We start from the raw sequence: 22,258 nt of genomic DNA, 5'->3' as shown, positions 1-22,258 counted from the left end.
TGCTATATAGTCAAAACTAATGTCAAATCTCACAGTGTGTACACAGCATCACTCCAAGAGACCATAAATAGTACTTAAAGAACTACAAACTCATATTTATTACCAGATTGTGTATTAAAATCAAGCCAATATATTTTGGTTAATAGCTGTTAATCTGTCTACCCATTTGTTTTTAATACAAATTTTTTTTTTTCTGAACGTCCAGAAACAAAATTTTAACTGTTTTTTTTTATTATTTTATATCTGTTGACTATTTCCTCATAATGAAGCAGCTGTATTAAGCCTGGGAGAAGAGATACACTGGAGATAAAGTGGAGATAAGGTAAAAGGAGATAAAGCACCAGCCAATCAACTCCCAACTGTCATTTTCAAACAGCTCATTGGCTGGTGCTTTATAATCTTTCACTTTATCTGCCCCTGTATCTGATATAGTAAAGAGTTTGCAGTCTGTTGTTACAGCATCTGTGGTCAAACTATACTCAGCGCCATCTAGAGGGGAGTTTGCTACAATTTTTTTTTTTTGCTGCATAAAGTTCTAGAATAGATATTGTGAGTACAATTGGCCCAGGTTAGAAGACAGCAATGGATTCAAATATATGCAATTTGTCGATAAGATATAATCCTGATAATATATATACTATGCACAACAGCTATATTATCAATCAGAGACATTAAAATATGTTTGAAAATAAACACATAAAACACATATTGCAAAGCTCTTGGTGGGTATTAAAAATGCACTTTATGGAATCCCTTAAAACTTAACAAAACATTCTGTCAGTCCGCATATTTAGAGGGCGATGAAGAACTCCCAGGGGGTCTTCTAATTCACCATCCCTTGGCACTGTTGGAGCTCCAGATGCTCGTGCCATGTGATCCTGTGGATTCCGCACTTCGATTCACAGCCGGTTGTGACTTTCTGGGACTGAAATCCAAGTGATCAGTGACTTCTTCCAGCGAAGAGATTTCAGAGTCGCTGTCATCCCACGACTAGGAAATATATCAGTGTTAGTATATCACAGAGCTGGACAATGGGCCTGATTCAGACGTGATTGCACAGCTACGAATTCGCTCAGTGGCCGGTTATTGATACACTGCACATGCGTGAGGCTATCCCAGGGTTACTGACTTTATTATTCTCCTCTCCGGGAGAAGCCCGGAGAGGAGAGTTTCAGCAGCAGCTCAGGGGGCGGGGCTTAAGTGTGATGTCACTAAGCCCCGCCCCATGATGGTAAACCAGCTAATTCAGGGATCTCCGTGGAGGGGACGGGGCTAAAATGACGCGATTGTGTCATTTTTTAGCTCCGCCCCCTCCTCTGAGACCCGAGGATTGCGGCATTTTAATGCCGCGATCCGGGGGACAGCGGGGGTCCCCCCTGAATATGGGAGGGTTGCCCACCCTTCCGGGGGGCCGGGAGGGGGAGCCGATTTTCGGGAGACTCCCGGAAATTCCGGGAGGGTCGGCAACTCTGGGCTATCCTGTAACTATTTCTATACGCACGCCATTCGCAAAGTGATTGACGGTAAGAAGGCGTCTGGGGGTGGAAACCGGCTGTGTAGTGGGAGTGCTAAGAAAAATGCAGGCGTTCCTAGGAAAATGCTGGGAGTGTCCGGGAAAATACTAAGCGTGCCTGTTTTATGGGAGGGTGTGTGACGTCAGCGCCAGCCCCAGATATGCCTTTTTCTATTGTACCAATGGGTAAGTCCAGGGCTAGGTGGCGCCTGCGATGAGTTGTGGCCAGTGTAAAAATCATTAGATGGTGAGCCTGTTACCATGGGTTTTGGATATATTCGCATGGCTGCTAACGGATGTGCAGCCGTACACATCTATTTGCACAGCCACCCCACTAATTCACAAGGAGGGATTTCACTATAGCCTGGCAGTGACTTACCTAAATACTAGTCGCTGCTAATTCGTGATTGTGCGATCAGGTCTGAATTGGGCCATATGTGTCTGAATGCTAAGGATGTATTAGACTGATTTATTATACAGGTTGAGTATACCTTATACAAATAAGATATACTGTAACTGGTACATCTGTAACTGGCACTACAGGGTACATCTGTAACTGGCACTACTGGTTACATCTGTAACTGGCACTACTGGGTACATCTTTAACGGGCACTACTGGGGACATGATATGTAACTGGTACTAAATACTGTATGTGCAAGAAAATTATAACTTGGCATTCATATTCAGTGCCTGAGATTGTACACAAACCTTTGTTTCATGTTTTATAACCTTGTTTCATGCACAAATAAAATATATTTATGTGTATTTCATGTGTTTAATGTGTTCGTACAACATAGCTACAAGATACCTCATTCAAATATAAAAATATTCCAAAATACAGCATAATCCGTTATACAAAATGCTTCTGATCCCGAGCATAACACTAAATTTAAATTCAAGAAAGAAAACTAACCAGTTCCAGTATCAAAGCCAGGAAAATGTGACCATTATCTCTTATGTGACCATTAACAATCACAGGCAATTAGGGGACTTACTGGAATCCTTTATATCATATGATCCTTATAAATTAAAAGCTGACAACCTTATTTTCTGTCTAATGTAATAATGTGATTCAATTATTGTTGAACCACATTAACCACTGCACGGGCATTACATGGCTATTACAGAATCTTATCTAGAATATGTAGTCCAACCTACTAGGCACAACTAGGCTAATACAGTTTTGGAGTTTCCAGACATGTATTGTACCTGAGATTTCCTTGCTTCAGGTGGATTTGGCGGCTTTAATAACTTAGAAGGAACAGTTTCTACTCCTCCGACTGGTTTCTCCCTCGGTCTCGACAGCTGCCTCTCTAAGGTTCGTGCCATGACCTGGACCTGAGATCCTAATCAAGGAAAATAGTAGGCATATACCATTACTAGTGGACCAAACCATTTGCGAGGAAAAACGTTGTTACAACTGATAGACATTTTATTACATAACACATAATATATAATAGTACTGTAAAAGACTACATGAATACTGCCACCAACCACAAATCAAATAATTTCAGACCAACAATTACATTTCCAATCACACTACCCACTATACATTAACAGTACATGCTTGGGAAATGCAGGGAATCAGTATATTCTCATATATATTACTATACGGCTAAACCAACATGGCTGTGCAGCTGTTTCTGACCTTGAGTTGTTGGTTCTTTAGAAAAGCTAACCACTCTGGGGCTAGGTTTCTCAGGAGAGCTCTCTGAATCAGACCAATCATCATCACTGTCCTCTACCGACGGTTTTTCTACCTTGGAGATGGCCTGAGAGCTTGGAGTCAACCTGCGGGCAGGAGAATTGTAGGGAGAGCGGTCAAACATTGACGCATCATCTTCTGAGGTAAACGGTGGAGTTCTGGAGAGTGATAAAATAATGAAATACTGAGTTCATCAGTCTCATGATCCCATGAAGGCAGCGGTAAACCTAAAGGTACAGCATCCAATGCATTCAAGAAGGAAAATAATTTAGTACTTTAACAGTGTGCTACAAAATGGAAGGCGTTACTCTTCGTGGATTATGAATATCCAACAAAATATACTCTGCCAATGTGGATTATCTGTGCTCTGTAATTCCCACTTTGATTCTTTAAGAACTACTCAGCATATCTACAATTAGGAGGTCATTCTGGTTGACCCGCAAAGCAGTGAACTTCGCTGCTTTACGAGCCAACTAACGCCGCCCTGCTGCCCACACGAACGCCGGCCCCCGCTGGACGGCGAATGTCCCTGCAGGCATGGGAATAGATGTTTTGCATAAACATTCAGTCGCAGCCTTGCGTGCAGGCCCGAAATCATTTGATGGTCTCCGACCATCGAATCATTTCTGTAGCACTTTTGCAAATCTAAGTCACTCTCTGGTGACTTGCAGTGCCCTGCTACACGAACAGTGTGGGCAGCTGAGATCCGGTGACATCAGCTGCTTGCCCAAGAAAGGCAGGAAGCCACCCCTATTTGCATGGTGACACCCAGTGTTGTCCTGGGTGCACCCAGCATTTTCGTGGGTATGCCTAGGAAACGCTGTCCGTTCGCATGTGAACACCCCCAGAACGCCTCCTGAACGCCCTCCCTGCTGCGAAAGCCTCAGAGACTAAGCAAGGCTCCTACACACAGAGGGATTTCAGGGCATTATCTAAGCGATCTGAAGGGAACCATAGAAATAGCGATGAGCAGGCCAGCATGTTGCAATCGCCCGGCGATTAATATCCAGCATGTTGGATAAATCTAGTTAGGTCAGGGCCAATGTTCTCACATGACACATCGCTGTGCGCTGAGCGATCTTGTTGAGCATTCGGATCGATCTAGCATCACTCAGAACGCTCAGAAAATCTCCCTGTGTGTAGGCCCCTTTTGACTAAACCTGAATAAATAAATACAGGCAGGACCAAAATGTTGACTTTTAAATATTTAAATTAACCCCTTCCCGACATTTGACGTACATTTACGTCATGGTCGGGATGTACTTCCCGACACATGGCATAAATGTACGTCATGACTTTAAAGTGTCACTGCGTCTAGAGACGCAGTGACAGAGGGACGATGTCTGCTGTCCCTGACAGCAGACATGTCCCTGCATGCCCAGGGGGGGCTGCGATGCCGCCCCCCCGTCGGCGATCGCTGTGATTGGCTGTTCAGTGTGAACAGCCATTCACAGCGGTTTCCTGTGTTACCAGCGAATCAGACGCTCGGTAACACAGGTGTCAATCACCGCCGGGCGTCAGGGGGCATGAGGGGGTCATCGGTGACGACGACACCTCACCCCACCTGCCCCCAAGGCTGTGATTGGTCCGTGGGACCCACGGACCAATCACAGCCAAGGCGCGACATTTAAACTAACGGTGACTGCGCTGCAGACGCCATTCCGGTCTGGAATTGCGTGCAGAGCGGTCACCGTGCCTATCTGCCGTGATACTGACCTGATCCTTGCAAATACTTACCTGATCCTTGCAAATACCTTACCTGATCACCTGATCACTGCTTGTAGCGTGCTGGATGCTTCCTGGATCTGACTTCTTGTGACTTCCTGCTGCTGCTGCAGTGTGATAGAGAGATAGAGAGAGATAGAGAGAGAGATAGAGAGAGATAGAGAGAGATAGAGAGATAGTGATAGAGAGTGCTATATTTTGTGTCTGCTACCCCCCCTTTTTGGGGCTGCAGGGTTTTTTTTATATATATAACTGTCAGTGCTGCTGCTGCAGTGTCATAGAGTGATAGATAGTGATAGATAGTGAGAGATAGAGAGATAGTGATAGAGAGTGCTATATTTTGTGTCTGCTACCCCCCCCTTTTGGGGCTGCAGGTTTTTTTTTTATATATATAACTGTCAGTGCTGCTGCTGCAGTGTCATAGAGTGATAGATAGTGATAGATAGTGAGAGATAGAGAGATAGTGATAGAGAGTGCTATATTTTGTGTCTGCTACCCCCCCTTTTTGGGGCTGCAGGTTTTTTTTTTATATATATAACTGTCAGTGCTGCTGCTGCAGTGTCATAGAGTGATAGATAGTGAGAGATAGAGAGATAGAGAGATAGTGATAGAGAGTGCTATATTTTGTGTCTGCTACCCCCCCTTTTTGGGGCTGCAGGGTTTTTTTTTTATATACAGTATACCTGTCAGTTGCTGCCAGTTGCACTGTCAGTTGCACCAAAGGTTGTGCACCTGCTGCCCCTCACTGGTAATCAGTGTCGCATCAGTGATCACCTTTTTTTTTTTTGAGGGTGCTGTGGGGTCTTTTTTTTAATTTTTTTTGATCAAATTCTTGTTGCCTTTGAGCGCTGTTCAGTGACGGACGTTACTGACCAACATCTGTGCTCAATTTTTGGCGCAGGACCTTTTTTTTTTTTTTTTCTGCACTACATACACACTACACACTACATACTACATTGAAATAAAGTTTGTACCCCCCCTACACTATACACGTGTTGAAACATTTCACTACCAGAAACACAAAAATAAAAATGGCATCCCAAATGTCATCCCAAATGTCATCCCAAATGTCATCCCAGTCATCCAGAAGAATGTATTCAGCGGAGGAGGCATATGCCATGCTTGCCTCTGACTCTGACACAGCCAGTGAGGCAAGCGGGGAATTTGAAGGATTCATCTTAAGCTCCTCTTCCTCCTCTAGTGATGAGGGACCCCCTCAAAGACGCCCCCGTAGAGCAGCTGAGACCCCCCCCCAATAATTGATCTCGTATGGACCCCACCACCAGACAATTTTGAGCCCCAGGTTCCTGAGTTTTTGGCCATCCCAGGAATCCAATTTGATTCAACAGGTCTCAGAGAAATTGACTTTTTCAAATTATTTATCTCTGATGATTTTATAAATTTAATGGTGGACCAAACTAATTTATATGCCCAGCAGTTTATTGCTCAAAACCCCACGTCATCATTTGCTAGGTGGACCCCTGTAGATGCAGTAGAGATGATGACGTTTTGGGGTCTGGTGTTTCATATGGGCATAGTAAAAAAGCCAGAAATTAGGCAATATTGGAGTACAGATGTTCTGTACAGCACCCCACTTTACCGTATGGCCATGACCCGGAATCGTTTTGAGTTAATCCTTAAATTTTTGCATTACAACGATAATGCACAGTGCCCACCCAGAGATGATCCCACCTTTGACCGGCTATTCAAAGTCAGGCCGGTCATTGATCACTTCAGTGCCAAATTTGAAGAGATGTACATCCCAGATAAATTCATTTGCATAGACGAGTCCCTTATACATTTTAAAGGAAGGGTTAAATTCCGCCAGTACCTTCCCAGTAAGAGGGCAAGGTATGGCATAAAAATGTATAAGCTGTGTGAAAGCACCTCAGGGTACACCCACAGGTTTAGGGTATATGAAGGGAAGGATTCAAGAATTGAACCGCCAGAATGCCCCCCCTCCCTCGTAGGTGTTAGTGGAAAAATTGTCTGGGATTTAGTGCACCCCTTCCTGGATAAAGGTTATCACCTCTATGTGGATAACTTTTACACCAGCATCCCCCTGTTTAAGGCCCTTGGTTCAAGAGTTACAGCAGCTTGCGGTACTGTGCGCAAGAACCAAAGAGGCCTCCCAAAAACGCACATTGCCCAAGTAATGAGAAGGGGTGAAAGCAGGGGAATATGCACCGAAAATATGTTGTTGGTCAAATATAAGGACAAGAGGGATGTCCTTATACTGACAACAATTCACGGAGACAGTACCACCTCCGTCCCTGTACGAGGTACCAGTACCCACACCTCAAAACCTAATTGTATCCTGGATTACAATAGGTACATGGGCGGAGTGGATCTTTCAGATCAGGTACTGAAGCCGTACAGTGCCCTGCGGAAAACAAAAATCTGGTACAAGAAGCTGGCCGTGTATATCATCCAGATGGCACTGTATAACGCTTACGTGCTATTCCATTCTACCAGCCAGAGGGGGACATTTATGCACTTTCAAGAGGAAGTCATAAAGGGCCTAATATTTGGGAACCAGCAGGCAGAGGGCCCCAGTACTTCTAGTACTGGCCCCCGTATTGTACCAGGGCAGCATTTTCCTGATGAAATCCCCTCCACTGGAAAAAAGGGCAGGACACAAAAAAGGTGCAAAGTTTGCTATAAAAAGGGAATAAGAAAGCAAACTATTTTCCAGTGTGACACTTGCCCCGACAAACCCGGCCTATGTATAAAGGAGTGTTTTAAAATATACCACACATCTATGGATTATTAGGTTCATCATTTTACCGTGCTTCGGGGGTCTTGCTAATGCCACATAGCACCCACCATTCATTCCACCAGAATCTGAGCCGCAAAATCCAAAAATCACTCCTTCCCTTCTGAGTCCTGCCATGCACCCAACTGGTATTTTTTGGTCACATGTGAGGCATTGCCGTACTCGGGAGAAATTGGGGCACAGATTTTGGGGTGCTTTTTCTCCTTCATACCTTATGAAAATGAAAAATTTTGAGCCAGAACTGCATTTTTGTGTAAAAAAATGTAATTTTTCATTTTCACTGCCCAGTTGTATCAAAATTGGTGAAACCCCTGGGGGTTTGAAATGTACACTATACCCCTAGATGAATTCCCTGAGGGGTGTAGTTTGCAAAATGGGGTCACTTGTGGGGGGGTTCCACTGTATTGGTGCTTCGGGGGTCTTGCTAATGCAACATAGCACCCACCAAAATTCCACCAGAATCTGAGCTGCAAAATCCAAATATCACTCCTTCCCTTCTGAGTCCTGCCATTTTTTGGTCACACATGAAGCATTGCCGTACTCGGGAAAAATTGGGGCACAGATTTTGGGGTGCTTTTTCTCCTTCATACCTTATGAAAATGAAAAATTTTGAGCCAGAACTGCATTTTTGTGTAAAAAAATGTAACTTTTCATTTTCACTGCCCAGTTGTATCAAAATTGGTGAAACCCCTGGGGGTTTGAAATGTACACTATACCCCTAGATGAATTCCCTGAGGGGTGTAGTTTGCAAAATGGGGTCACTTGTGGGGGGGTTCCACTGTATTGGTGCTTCGGGGGTCTTGCTAATGCGACATAGCACCCACCAAAATTCCACCAGAATCTGAGCTGCAAAATCCAAATATCACTCCTTCCCTTCTGAGTCCTGCCATTTTTTGGTCACACATGAAGCATTGCCGTACTCGGGAGAAATTGGGGCACAGATTTTGGGGTGCTTTTTCTCCTTCATACCTTATGAAAATGAAAAATTTTGAGCCAGAACTGCATTTTTGTGTAAAAAAATGTAACTTTTCATTTTCACTGCCCAGTTGTATCAAAATTGGTGAAACCCCTGGGGGTTTGAAATGTACACTATACCCCTAGATGAATTCCCTGAGGGGTGTAGTTTGCAAAATGGGGTCACTTGTGGGGGGGTTCCACTGTATTGGTGCTTCGGGGGTCTTGCTAATGCGATATAGCACCCACCAAAATTCCACCAGAATCTGAGCTGCAAAATCCAAAAATCACTCCTTCCCTTCTGAGTCCTGCCATGCACCCAACTGGTATTTTTTTGTCACATGTGAGGCATTGCCGTACTCGGGAGAAATTGGGGCACAGATTTTGGAGTGCTTTTTCTCCTTCATACCTTATGAAAATGAAAACTTTTGAGCCAGAACTGCATTTTTGTGTAAAAAAATGTAACTTTTCATTTTCACTGCCCAGTTGTATCAAAATTGGTGAAACCCCTGGGGGTTTGAAATGTACACTATACCCCTAGATGAATTCCCTGAGGGGTGTAGTTTGCAAAATGGGGTCACTTGTGGGGGGGTTCCACTGTATTGGTGCTTTGGGGGTCTTGCTAATGCGACATAGCACCCACCAAAATTCCACCAGAATCTGAGCTGCAAATTCCAAAAATCACTCCTTCCCTTCTGAGTCCTGCCATGCACCCAACTGGTATTTATTGGTCACATGTGAGGCATTGCCGTACTCGGGAGAAATTGGGGCACAGATTTTGGGGTGCTTTTTCTCCTTCATACCTTATGAAAATGAAAAATTTTGAGCCAGAACTGCATTTTTGTGTAAAAAAATGTAACTTTTCATTTTCACTGCCCAGTTGTATCAAAATTGGTGAAACCCCTGGGGGTTTGAAATGTACACTATACCCCTAGATGAATTCCCTGAGGGGTGTAGTTTGCAAAATGGGGTCACTTGTGGGGGGTTCCACTGTATTGGTGCTTCGGGGGTCTTGCTAATGCGACATAGCACCCACCAAAATTCCACCAGAATCTGAGCTGCAAAATCCAAATATCACTCCTTCCCTTCTGAGTCCTGCCATTTTTTGGTCACACATGAAGCATTGCCGTACTCGGGAGAAATTGGGGCACAGATTTTGGGGTGCTTTTTCTCCTTCATACCTTATGAAAATGAAAAATTTTGAGCCAGAACTGCATTTTTGTGTAAAAAAATGTAACTTTTCATTTTCACTGCCCAGTTGTATCAAAATTGGTGAAACCCCTGGGGGTTTGAAATGTACACTATACCCCTAGATAAATTCCCTGAGGGGTGTAGTTTGCAAAATGGGGTCACTTGTGGGGGGGTTCCACTGTATTGGTGCTTCGGGGGTCTTGCTAATGCGATATAGCACCCACCAAAATTCCACCAGAATCTGAGCTGCAAAATCCAAAAATCACTCCTTCCCTTCTGAGTCCTGCCATGCACCCAACTGGTATTTTTTGGTCACATGTGAGGCATTGCCGTACTCGGGAGAAATTGGGGCACAGATTTTGGAGTGCTTTTTCTCCTTCATACCTTATGAAAATGAAAAATTTTGAGCCAGAACTGCATTTTTGTGTAAAAAAATGTAACTTTTCATTTTCACTGCCCAGTTGTATCAAAATTGGTGAAACCCCTGGGGGTTTGAAATGTACACTATACCCCTAGATGAATTCCCTGAGGGGTGTAGTTTGCAAAATGGGGTCACTTGTGGGGGGGTTCCACTGTATTGGTGCTTTGGGGGTCTTGCTAATGCGACATAGCACCCACCAAAATTCCACCAGAATCTGAGCTGCAAATTCCAAAAATCACTCCTTCCCTTCTGAGTCCTGCCATGCACCCAACTGGTATTTATTGGTCACATGTGAGGCATTGCCGTACTCGGGAGAAATTGGGGCACAGATTTTGGGGTGCTTTTTCTCCTTCATACCTTATGAAAATGAAAAATTTTGAGCCAGAACTGCATTTTTGTGTAAAAAAATGTAACTTTTCATTTTCACTGCCCAGTTGTATCAAAATTGGTGAAACCCCTGGGGGTTTGAAATGTACACTATACCCCTAGATGAATTCCCTGAGGGGTGTAGTTTGCAAAATGGGGTCACTTGTGGGGGGGGGTTCCACTGTATTGGTGCTTCGGGGGTCTTGCTAATGCGACATAGCACCCACCAACATTCCACCAGAATCTGAGCTGCAAAATCCAAAAATCACTCCTTCCCTTCTGAGTCCTGCCATGCACCCAACTGGTATTTTTTGGTCACATGTGAGGCATTGCCGTACTCGGGAGAAATTGGGGCACAGATTTCGGGGTGCTTTTTCTCCTTCATACCTTATGAAAATTAAAAATTTTGAGCCAGAACTGCATTTTTGTGTAAAAAATGTAATTTTTCAGTTGCACAGCCCAGTTGTATCAAAATTGGTGAAACCCCTGGGGGTTTGAAATGTACACTATACCCCTAGATGAATTCCCTGAGGGGTGTAGTTTGCAAAATGGGGTCACTTGTGGGGGGGTTCCACTGTATTGGTGCTTCGGGGGTCTTGCTAATGCGACATAGCACCCACCAACATTCCACCAGAATCTGAGCTGCAAAATCCCAAAATCACTCCTTCCCTTCTGAGTCCTGCCATGCACCCAACTGGTATTTTTTGGTCACATGTGAGGCATTGCCGTACTCGGGAGAAATTGGGGCACAGATTTTGGGGTGCTTTTTCTCCTTCATACCTTATGAAAATGAAAAATTTTGAGCCAGAACTGCATTTTTGTGTAAAAAAATTAATTTTTCATTTTCACTGCCCAGTTGTACCACAATTGGTGAAACCCCTGGGGGTTTGAAATGTACACTATACCCCTAGATGAATTCCCTGAGGGGTGTAGTTTGCAAAATGGGGTCACTTGTGGGGGGGTTCCTAACTTTTAGCATCTTATGGTGCCTAGAAACCTACATGGTGCCTAAAAAATAATCTCATAAAAAGGAGGCTCCAAAATCAAGTAGGTGCTCCTTCTATTATGAAGCCTGTGGTTTGGTCAACGTGCACACTAGGGCCACATATAGGATATTTATGAAAACAAAAGAATTGGGGGAATCAATTTTTAGTCACATTTCTCTAGTAAAATATACTGTGTTCCTTAGAAAAATGTATTAAAATTGCAAATCTGCAAAAAAAATGAAATTTTGAAATTTCACCTACACTTTGTTTTTATTCCTGTGAAAGGGTTAACAAACTTCCAAAATGCTGTTTTGAATACTGTGAGGGGTGCAGTTTTTGAAATGGCATCATTTATGGGGGTGTCTCACATACAAGTCCCTCAAAGTCACATCAGAACTGAACTGGTCCCTAAAAAAATCAGTGTTTGAAATTTTCTTGAAAATTTGAAAATTTGCTATTCATATTGTAAGCCTCCTAGTGTCCAAAAAAATTAAAAGGAAGTTGAAATAATGATGGAAACATAAAGTAGACATATGGTCTATGTTAGTTATTAACTATTTTGAGTGGTATGATTATTTGTCTCACAAGCAGAAAATTTAACATTTTGCAAATTGCTAAATTTTCCATTTTTTTCCGACATTTTGGTATTTTTCACAAAAAAACACAGACTGTATCGACGAAAATTTACCACTAACTTGAAGTACAATGTGTCACGAAAAAACAATCTCAAAATCACTGGGATAAGTAAAAGCAAAAAAAAGTTATCCCCACTTAAGTGATACATGTCAGATTTGAAAAAAAGGGCTCTGTCAGGAAGGCAAAAACATGCTGTGTCAGGAAGGGGTTAAACAGATCGGATCTAAAGGTTTAGCCACATCTACACTCGAGGTGCCCATACATGGTGTGATGGGGAGGTGCGATGCAATGCTGCGCATACCTTTTGAACTAGGTCCCGATCGCATCGCACACAAATCACATGCAATTTGCGTAAAATGCCAAAATGCATACAAACATCTGACGCCGCTGACGCCAGGCAGCGAAACCCTGCACGGACATAAGCCATGCAGTACACAGTAGTTAATAATGGCCTCCTGGTTGCAGCTGGATGTCACCACTGGAAGGGACGGCTGCCAGGCTGTGGCCATTCCCACCATTGTACACTTCTGTGTGTGGCACGGCTTCTTGGCCCATGGGGGTTTCTAAGAATGCCTTTTGTTAATGAGTTTGCACAGTAGGTGCTATTATATTAGGTTGGAACATTATGCACAGAATATCTGAGCCTATTCCATTTGTGCTGGGTAAGCCTTAAAAGCAGTGGCGTAACAATAGCTTTGCAGGGGTTGGGTGTTTGTTTTCTTTACTGGGGGGGTGCGCTGCAGTTTTGACGGTTACGCCACTGAACAAGAGATAAATGCAAGTGTGATAAAGGGAGATAAACTTCCAGCCAATCGTCTCCTTACTGACTTTTTTCAAACACAGACGGTAACATGGCAGTTAGAAGGTGAATTTATCTGGATTAAACCCTTGGATTTATCTCTTGTTTAGGGTTAATACATCTGTCCCAAGATATCTTATAGTTGGGGGGCAATTGCTTTATTTGGACATTTAATTTCTTTGACTAAAGGCCCCCATACACTATGCGATTTGGGCACGATTTCACCCGGTTCGGACGAATTGGGCCGTGAAATCGGCCCAAATCGCACTTGCAGACACCCCGTCCGATCCGATGCGCGGTCCCGTGCGCATCGGGGTCGGGAGGTCGGACGGGCTGCACATAAGATTTGCTAAATCTTATGTGCAGCCCAGCCCCGGAGCCGTGCGGGGGATGCCGGCTATAGAGAACCGAGCAGGGGGAGGCTGCATAGGGAGCCAGGCAGGAGGCACTTGAAGCTGTTGTGGTGGGGTGACAGCGGGAGCAGGGCGCCGGGCAGGGAGGATGACGCACGCTGGCTGCCGGGCAGCGGCGCGAGCCGGGAGGAACAGATAACTTGAAAAAAAAAAAAACCATACAGATGACTAGCAAGCCATTGATTGGCTGAGACCTCTCTCAGCCAATCGCTGATTGGCTGAGAGAGGTCTCAGCCAATCAATGGCTTGCTAGTCATCTGTATGGCATCTGATGACGCAGCCAGCGTGCGTCATCCTCCCTGCCCGGCGCCCTGCTCCCACTGTCACCCCACCACAACAGCCTCCTCCTGCCCGGCTCGCTATGCAGCCTCCCCCTGCTCGGCTCTCTATTAGCCGGCATCCCCCGCCAGCTGATGTCCCCCCCATGGCTCCCTCCTCCTGCAGCTCCCCGGGGACTGCATATGATAAATCCATGCGATTTCTCATATGCAAACCTTGGCACATCAAGTGCCTAATCGTGTGTCCCCCTCCCGGGAAGCTGCAGGGTGAAATCAGGTCCGACTTGTCCCTAGGACATGTCGGACTAATGTATGGGGGGCCTTAAGAAGTGGCGCTAATCTTCAACACTGGGGGAAATTTACTAAGATGGGAGTTCTATTTCCCATGGGATGTTGCTATGGGCAACCAATCAGATACTAGTATCTTCTAGAAGGTGCAAAATAATAATAAGTAGATTCTGACTGGTCACCTCCCCGGGGGGCAGAGCTCTTCCCTCTATAATATGTAGGGGTTGATGTATTAAGCGGTGATGAGAGTGGAGAAGTGGACCAGTGGACATGTTGCCCATGGAAACCATTCAGCTCCAAGGTATCAGTTATTAAGTACCTTCTATAAAATTATAGGCAGATGCTGAATGGTTGCCAATGTGCAGCCTCCCTGAACTTACCAAAGCTGGGGAAGGGACAGAGGCTGCAACTGACTTACAGCTAAGAAGGAGGGGGAGGGTGGGAGTGCAGACTCGGGACCCTATAGCAAGCCTGGGCCCAAATAATTAGTACCCGCTCCCCTTCCCTCTCGGTGCTACTGTATCTATTTGACAATGGACAGGTGTAACTTACTTTGGTGGTGGTTGAGAAACATTAGTGATTCCAGTTGAATATTGGCTTGCCATCCCCTTGGTCCGCGGTGAAGGGACAGGAGCTTGTAAAGAACGATAGGACTCCACAGTCTGCACATTCCTAGCTCTTGGTGTAACTTCTGGTGGGGTGAAGCTTTGTGTAAATCTCGGACTTTGTCCTACTAAATATAAAGAGGGAAATGGTTTACATTAACCTAATGGGCGGGATGTGCTAACATCCGCAACCCTGTATAGCCGGACACCGAATTCTCTAACATATGCGGTCATTAATGCAAGGGACAACTCTTGCGATAAAAGCAGTCCCTTGCGATGCAGCGCCGGTGCTGGACTTCCGGGTCTGAGACCCGGGAGTCCATCTGCGCATGTGCAGAGCACTGCGCCGGCCGCAGGGCATGCTGGGAGAGATCCGTGATGGATCCCTCACACAGCGCTGCGGTAAGAAGCCCATAGGCTTCTGCATGGAATCGCCAGCTTTTGCTGGCGATTCCCTCCGCAGCGCTTCCAGGAGGAACAATAGAGCATACAGAAATGCGGTAAAAACCCCGATACCCGTGTTTTTACCGCATTTCTGTGTTAGAGAATCGCTCAGAAAATTCACAAATACTCTGCTCTGGATTGTCTGCAATCCGGTCGTTTGGTTTAGAAATTTGAATTCATTTGCATATCCGTATTTGTAATAGTAAAAAACAGTAATAGTGACACCATTTAGATTATTGCGTCTGCTAGAAATAATTAACAATATTGAGCTCTTTTTACATAGTGCACCTAACCTCTACAGAACCAGTAATGATATACATGAATTAATTAAGTGGTAAAATGAGGATCACATGGGACAAAATATAGTGGTATGATGGTTGGTTTTGCCGTTAAATAAATTGGCATTTTAAATCTAGCGACTTCTCAGAAATCTCACCCATGCCATCTAAGGCTATTACATTTTAACCATTTACCAGCACTGTTATGATAGTATAAATGTCACTTTCTAATTTACAGAAAGTATAAAAATACCTTCCTACTCTCCAGGAAGTTGCAGGAGACTCCCGATTTTCTAGGGTAGTCCCCCACAACTCTGGAAGAGAGGACACTCGTCTTGCCTACCACATGCTTCCTAGGGAAGCTGCAGTATACACAGATAATGCAGTCATTTTAGCCCAGCCCCCTCCTCAAGAATACTTGATTCATAGGATCCATGGGGGCGGGGCCTAATGATATAGCCACTAGGCTCCACCCTCTCCCAAAGCCCTGCTGCTTCACCTCTCAGGCTTCTCCTGGAGAGGTGTTTTAATAGGTAGGAAAGTATGAGTATAAGTTACCTCATGTTGAACATTTACCTTCCATGCATTTTGCTAGTATTTATCCTTTCAGAATTCACAAATGCCTGTAGAGTCAGTTCTAATGTGAATTTTGCTTACCTGAGAGCTGGGACGTTGCGGATTGTAAGGTGTCCTCACTCTTCTTGTGATTTCTCACTTGTTTCTGCAGTACTTTTCCCAACTTGGCTCTCATACTTTCAATATCTGGGAATTTCTTCATTTTCTGTTGGAACTGTTTCACCAGAAGAGCTTTCAAATCATTGTAGGTAGATGATGGGATTCCTTTTGCTCCCTTAAACAATACCAAGATATAATAAATAGAAATCTGTGTGAAGCATATTGGAAGGTTTATCATGTTTACTTACAAATAAATTCTTATTTTTATTACAAGAAAAAGGAACACCCGGAGCCGGAGCGCCCCAGGAAGGGGGTGAAGCGGGGCGGGGGGGAGGTGTGTGCGAGCGGGTGGTGGCGGGAGATGGCCGCAGCATCGGGGGGGCTGGTGAGAGAGAGGGGAAGCAGCGTCTCGCTCCAGGGGGGGTGTTGATGGCGATGGCCGCAGCGTCGCTGCACGGGGGGGGGGGGGGTGGGGTGGTGAGAGAGAGAGGGAGCCACTCACCTGATGGGGGGGGAGGGGGGCTGCTCCAAGTGGCCGCCTTCCAGTGGCTTGCGCCCTAGGCAAATGCCTAAGGCTGCCTAGTGGTGGCGCCGGCCCTGGGAACACCACATTCACAGATATACAGTAGGGTAACAGGATAATAACAAACTACATTTTGTGCTGTGAACCTATAAGCTTAAAGGAGTGAATATCTTGCTTTTAGAGGGAAAACCAGCCTTATCTGCTGCCTGCAGATCATTTATAATTCTATAGTATTACAATGCATTGAGTAGGCGAGGGGCAGCTACACTATGGCCCACCTCTTGCTGAGACCGGGCCGCCTTCTGGGATTCCTCTGCACTGTGCAGATTTCAGCAATCTATCCAGAGTCTGGATGGGTGGTGTTCGCAAATCCCACTGGGTCCAGCACCAGTGACATCACTGCACCCAGTGATAACACACAGTTACCTGATCTGTGTAATCCTTATGGTGCAACATATTTGGTATTTTATATAGAGTGCGTACCAAAAAGAAATTTAATTTAAAAGAAAAATAATTAAATCTACAAATTTGACTTTTCCTACTGATTCAGACCAGCTACTTAGTATGCTGCACTGGCAAACGCCGAATCCCCTCGGTACGATGCAAGGGGATATTCGTAGATAAAAGTAAGCTTGCACTTACTTATATCCTGGCCACACATCTCCAAATTCACGGGCGGGCTCTGACATTGTGACATTAGCCGCCTGCCCCCGGCCCCCCCCCGGGTTCCCTGGGGAACTCTGCGTTTTCATGGGGACGCACATAAAATGCTGGGCGTTCCCCTACCCGGGTCCGGTATCCGCCCCCCTCCCTCCCCTTCACGTACGAACACCTCAGCGTCTGTGATAGTACTTTGTACATTTGTACTGTGGCCCTGTACATGCGCAGAGTCGCACCCATCGGTCTCCAGCGCGAATACGCTTGCGACCTCAAACGGTAGTGAATCACCACCATAAAGAAAGAAAGTTAAAATGTGGACCACCCCTCTCTTGATTTACTACCTCCTGAGATGTCAGTTACCTTTTTCACGCCCATACTTTCAAGCTTCTCCATTAAAGTCTCCTCCAGTAATGGACGGAACTGCCTGATGAACTCTGGGTTCCTCCGTACGGCGTCAATCCTCCTCATTTTCTGGCCTAGAGATTCATCCAGCTCTGCATATTGTTTTAAAAAAACAACAAAGTTTAAACCCTTCCAGATTAATTCAGTGGGTCCCTGTCACTCATTACTGCTGCAGCTGCGCGGCGCTTCCACACTGGTCGGCACAACAGGGAAGGTAGGCCGTCTACGTTCCCCGGAAAAAGAAATGGGTTTTGGGTGGTGCGCTGTCAACAGCAGCTGGTACTGGGTTGTCAGGCCCAAAATGGTAGATAGGAAAAAAGAATGGTGTACCAGCGCTGGCTGTGCAAATATATAGACCAGACGGTTTCTCAAAAAATTAATTACAATTTATTATACATCAATATAAAAACAAATAAAATGAAAACACATTAAATGAATTGTATATAACTATAGAGCACAAGATGTTATGTCCATATAATATGGAGCTCCACAATTAGTGGCTTTACTGAATAATAATGTCAGACAGGAGCTGATTGGCTGGCTCTTTATCACTTTCCATTTTACCACTTTTGATACATCTGGCCCTAAATGCTATAAAGCCTGTCAGCGTGGCTTCTCTCCTCAGCCGCCCACCAGTATCCTCTCTCTACACTGTGCCTGTCAGCATGGCTTCTCTCCTCAGCCGCCCGCCAGTATCCTCTCTCTACACTGTGCCTGTCAGCATGGCTTCTCTCCTCAGCCGCCCGCCAGTATCCTCTCTCTACACTGTGCCTGTCAGCATGGCTTCTCTCCTCAGCCGCCCGCCAGTATCCTCTCTCTACACTGTGCCTGTCAGCATGGCTTCTCTCCTCAGTCGCCCGCCAGTATCCTCTCTCTACACTGTGCCTGTCAGCATGGCTTCTCTCCTCAGCCGCCCGCCAGTATCTTCTCTCTACACTGTGTCTGTCAGCATGGCTTCTCTCCTCAGCCGCCCGCCAGTATCCTCTCTCTACACTGTGCCTGTCAGCATGGCTTCTCTCCTCAGCTGCCCGCCAGTATGCTCTCTCTACACTGTGCCTGTCAGCAATTCTTCCGTTAGCTCAGGGAGTCTGCAGCACAGTTCTGTCCCTGTCTCCTCAGGGGAACTCCCAATGGATCACAGGGGTTCACCCTAATACAGTTTCTCTCAGGAGTACCTACTAGAGGATGTATCCTGCTCTCAGGGTATGGAACTCATCCAGCCCAACCTAAGAGCAGCTTAGTGCCATACCCTGTAGCTGCTGCAGCCGGGGAACGCAAGAGTTGACAAATGAGCATGTAATCTCCCAGATCCCACATTGTACCACACACCAGGCATCATGGTGTGTGGCACAATGTGTATTTGGCATTACGGTGTGTGACACAATGTGTAATGGCGCAGTGTGTCTAAAGGGCTCTAGGTCAGTGGTTCCCAACCTGGGGTACTAGTACCCCTGGGGGTACTCTGCAGACCAGTTGGGGGTACTTGTAAATAATATTGGTAATGGCTGAACGAGTATCCTGATGGCAGAAAAAGTCTCCCATTGCCATGGAGATGAACCACGTTGTGTAACTTCCGGTTCCATCTGCAGCATCATCAGTGAACTCAAATCAGCGATCTTCTGCTCCACGCTGACATGTGTGCAGGAATCAGCAGCATTAATCCTACAGATGTTAGTGGTACCTCTGGAGACAGTTCACAGCCTGCGGCCATACACAGAGGGACACAATTCCTGACCGCATACTCAAAAATGAAAAGCCTAATCAAGGGGTACAGGACAGAAAAAAGGTTGGGAACCACTGCTCTAGGTGATGCAGTGTATCTAAGGGGCACTACTGTGTGGTGTAATGTGAATTGGTACTATTATGTGGCCACGCCCTAAATTTTTATATTTGCTCTGGCCACATTGTAGCTCCACCCACAATATACACAATGAGGGGCGCTAAAATCTTTGTTTGTTTACCAAAATAATTAGGCTTGGGATGGCCTTGACGAAGAGGGGCACTACAGCATTTGAGGGAATGATGGTTTCAAATGTTACTGCATATATACAACTACACAGCTGTAACCAGGTGAGAAAGGGCTGCAGAAGAGTTGGGTTGTGTAAAATGTATGTACGGAACACAACTGCATCATGGCTAAAGTAAGCTCATTCCACTCACCCTCTTCACTTGACTCATCCTTTGCTGCTCCAACTGGTAAAACCAACTTTGCTGCTTGTGGCTCTGCATTATAGAAAAACACTGAATTACATAATGTGCGTAATAAACAGCATAATGTGGCTCAAATATCAAACATGAAGCCAAGAGATGGAGCACATTCCTCAATGTACTAAGAAGTCATTTACGCCATGATGCAGGCTGTACGGAAGATATTAGCTGGCAACAGGGATTTGTTGCAATAGGGATTTGCCACTGCTCATTTCCTTGAGCTCTTGCACATCTCCACTGTAACTGGCACCTTACAGTTACATAATGCTAACTGAGTGGGCCTGATTTGATATTGCATGCAAGTGCAAAAGCAGACGCAATGTGCAATTTTCTGCAGATTGCACAAAGCATTTACAATGGTAAGCAGCTCACCTTGAAATGAGTATAACCGGGCGTTACCTGTGTGGTTGCACAGAACAGATGTGTCTTGTGGTTGTGTCATGGAAGCATGGCTGAAGCTTTCTGTAGGTGTGGCCTAATCTTGGGAGGCATGACCAAACCCTATTAGAGAAGCAATGACTGTGGCGCTTCACAGTGAACAGGGGAGGAGCTCCTCAGTCAGGATCAAGTTCTAGGGCGGTAATCACCCCACCCCGTCCTCCCCCTCATAGACAGAGGAGGCTCCTGCTGCTAAGAGGAGGGCGGCTGTGGGAAATTAGAACCATCCCTCAGTAGCCATGCATGGGCGTGTTATGGAAGTGTTACTCACATTGCTTGTTTGAGGAGTATGGTTGCAGATCAGAGGCCTGTTCTGATAGAACAGCATTGGGTGCAAGTGGCAATACAAATGATGAGGGAAGCAGATGGATAAACAGCGGGTGGGGCGACCATACACATGGAGTAGCATGGATACTCGCACTTGCATTCTGTTTCTGTTAAGGCGCCTAGTGAATTATGTTGCTGTTGTTTATCTATACCACTCCTTAACTCTTACGCCTAGAAATAACTGACACGAACACCTTATCTAAAATAAGACACGGACACCAACTGCGTAAGGTTAAAAGGTCATAAATATTTATTGAAATGGTATGACCCCTATTTGTATAAGGGATGGCAAAGAAAACACTTGAGACCAGCACCAGTTCCGGGTGTTGCCATGGTAGCGACCGTAGCACCCCAATCTAGCAACACCCCTTCGCGTGGGGTACAGCCCGCGCTGTGACAGACATACCGCCCCCTTCTATTGCATGACGCGGACCTTCCAGGAAGTGTCCGACGCCCCCAGCTGGAGCATGGGGACTCGCCCGCCTTCTTGGCAAAGGGGGGGCAATACCGCACAGAGACCACCTGACACCCCACCTGACTGCTGGTCGAGAGCGCCTTCTCGCCGATTGTTAACTAAAGCTATGGCATAAGTGCCGAATTTGGTGAAATGGCGTCAGGCCAGGTAGAACAGAGGAAAAAAGGGGGTAGGGAGGGTGGGGATCCAGACTCAAAGAGGCTTACTTCCTGGCTACAATCCCTAATATACCCCTCTCTAGGCTGACGCCCCCTTACACCTTGATTGGCAGGTCTACCTGCCACTCACTGCTATTACCTATGGCTATGCACTGATGCTGCTGTTACAATGCTTCTGGACAACAAATTCCCAGGCTCTTAAATTCCCTCTGACCTATGCGGCCCTCGCTCTATCAAATCAGGCCCAGTATGTGTAAATGTCGGTCTATGTTAGCGCAATTCTGTGGGTGAAAATGTGAGGGTTTGTGTTCTGTAAAATAGAATGTGTACAATAAGGAATAATGTGGACAGTCACAGTACCTACAGTCCACGACCTGGATAAATGCAGTGAGCCTGAGGCCAGAAACATGTGGAAGATTTCTTTATAATTTCATATAACTTGCTATAAAATGGAGAATGTGTTTCCATAGTTACCTGTAGGCATTATTTATGAGACCTGTGCTCTAGAGTAGGAGCAGTATGGCTAGCAATGAAGTTTCTCTCACTGGAAAAATCGCTCAGTGAATACACAGAGCGAGTTTCTGGGTTGGGTTACCGTCAAACAGGATGGTGGCGCACTGGAATGATGCAGGAGAGCGTCACCGGTTATTACCTGGCCAATTTTGAGCTGAAAGCGTTCGGCACTTACCTGTTTGCTAGGCTGCGAATATACACAGCCTAGAGTACAGGACTGAATCAGACCCATGGTATGTCCAGATGCGCAGATAAACCCCTTTTAGATATAAACCCAGGTCATGCTTAAGTCTGAAGGATCAGACCGGGGTTGACAGTCCCAGGTCCATGACCCGCTATCAGCCAGGGTATTTCCTGGGACTTTCAACCTAGATTCAGTGCCAAAGCTGATGTCTGAATGGCACAACCCAGCTTCTTGCAGAGAAAGAGCTGATTGGTTGTTCAGGGCTGTGTGGCAGGGCCATTTGAATGCATGGGCTTACCCCAATTATAGGGGCCTT

General features: G+C 45.6%; 1 protein-coding gene across 5 annotated transcripts in view; it reads right to left on the bottom strand.

The window, feature by feature from the left end:
• Positions 1-719: 719 nt before the first annotated feature.
• Positions 720-22,258, bottom strand: part of DZIP1L (DAZ interacting zinc finger protein 1 like) — a 58,356-nt gene continuing 36,817 nt past the window's right edge. For 3 of the 5 annotated variants that reach the window (XM_083178428.1, XM_083178427.1, XM_083178426.1), the window contains exons 10-16: positions 19,800-19,862; positions 17,598-17,731; positions 16,037-16,229; positions 14,605-14,785; positions 3,163-3,377; positions 2,724-2,860; positions 720-990 (exon numbers count right to left, since the gene is read on the bottom strand). In XM_083178428.1, the coding sequence (XP_083034554.1) occupies positions 829-990; positions 2,724-2,860; positions 3,163-3,377; positions 14,605-14,785; positions 16,037-16,229; positions 17,598-17,731; positions 19,800-19,862 (1,085 nt within the window). In that variant the 3' untranslated portion in view covers positions 720-828. The remainder of the gene's footprint in view (positions 991-2,723; positions 2,861-3,162; positions 3,378-14,604; positions 14,786-16,036; positions 16,230-17,597; positions 17,732-19,799; positions 19,863-22,258) is intronic. The other 2 variants (XM_083178430.1, XM_083178429.1) reach the window with 2 other exon arrangements.

The sequence above is a fragment of the Crinia signifera genome, chromosome 3 (assembly GCF_055691185.1).
Source record: "Crinia signifera chromosome 3, ASM5569118v1, whole genome shotgun sequence".
Taxonomy (NCBI): domain Eukaryota; kingdom Metazoa; phylum Chordata; class Amphibia; order Anura; family Myobatrachidae; genus Crinia; species Crinia signifera.
Note: the sequence above shows the minus strand (reverse complement) of the source record. Positions and strands in the feature narration are given on the sequence as shown.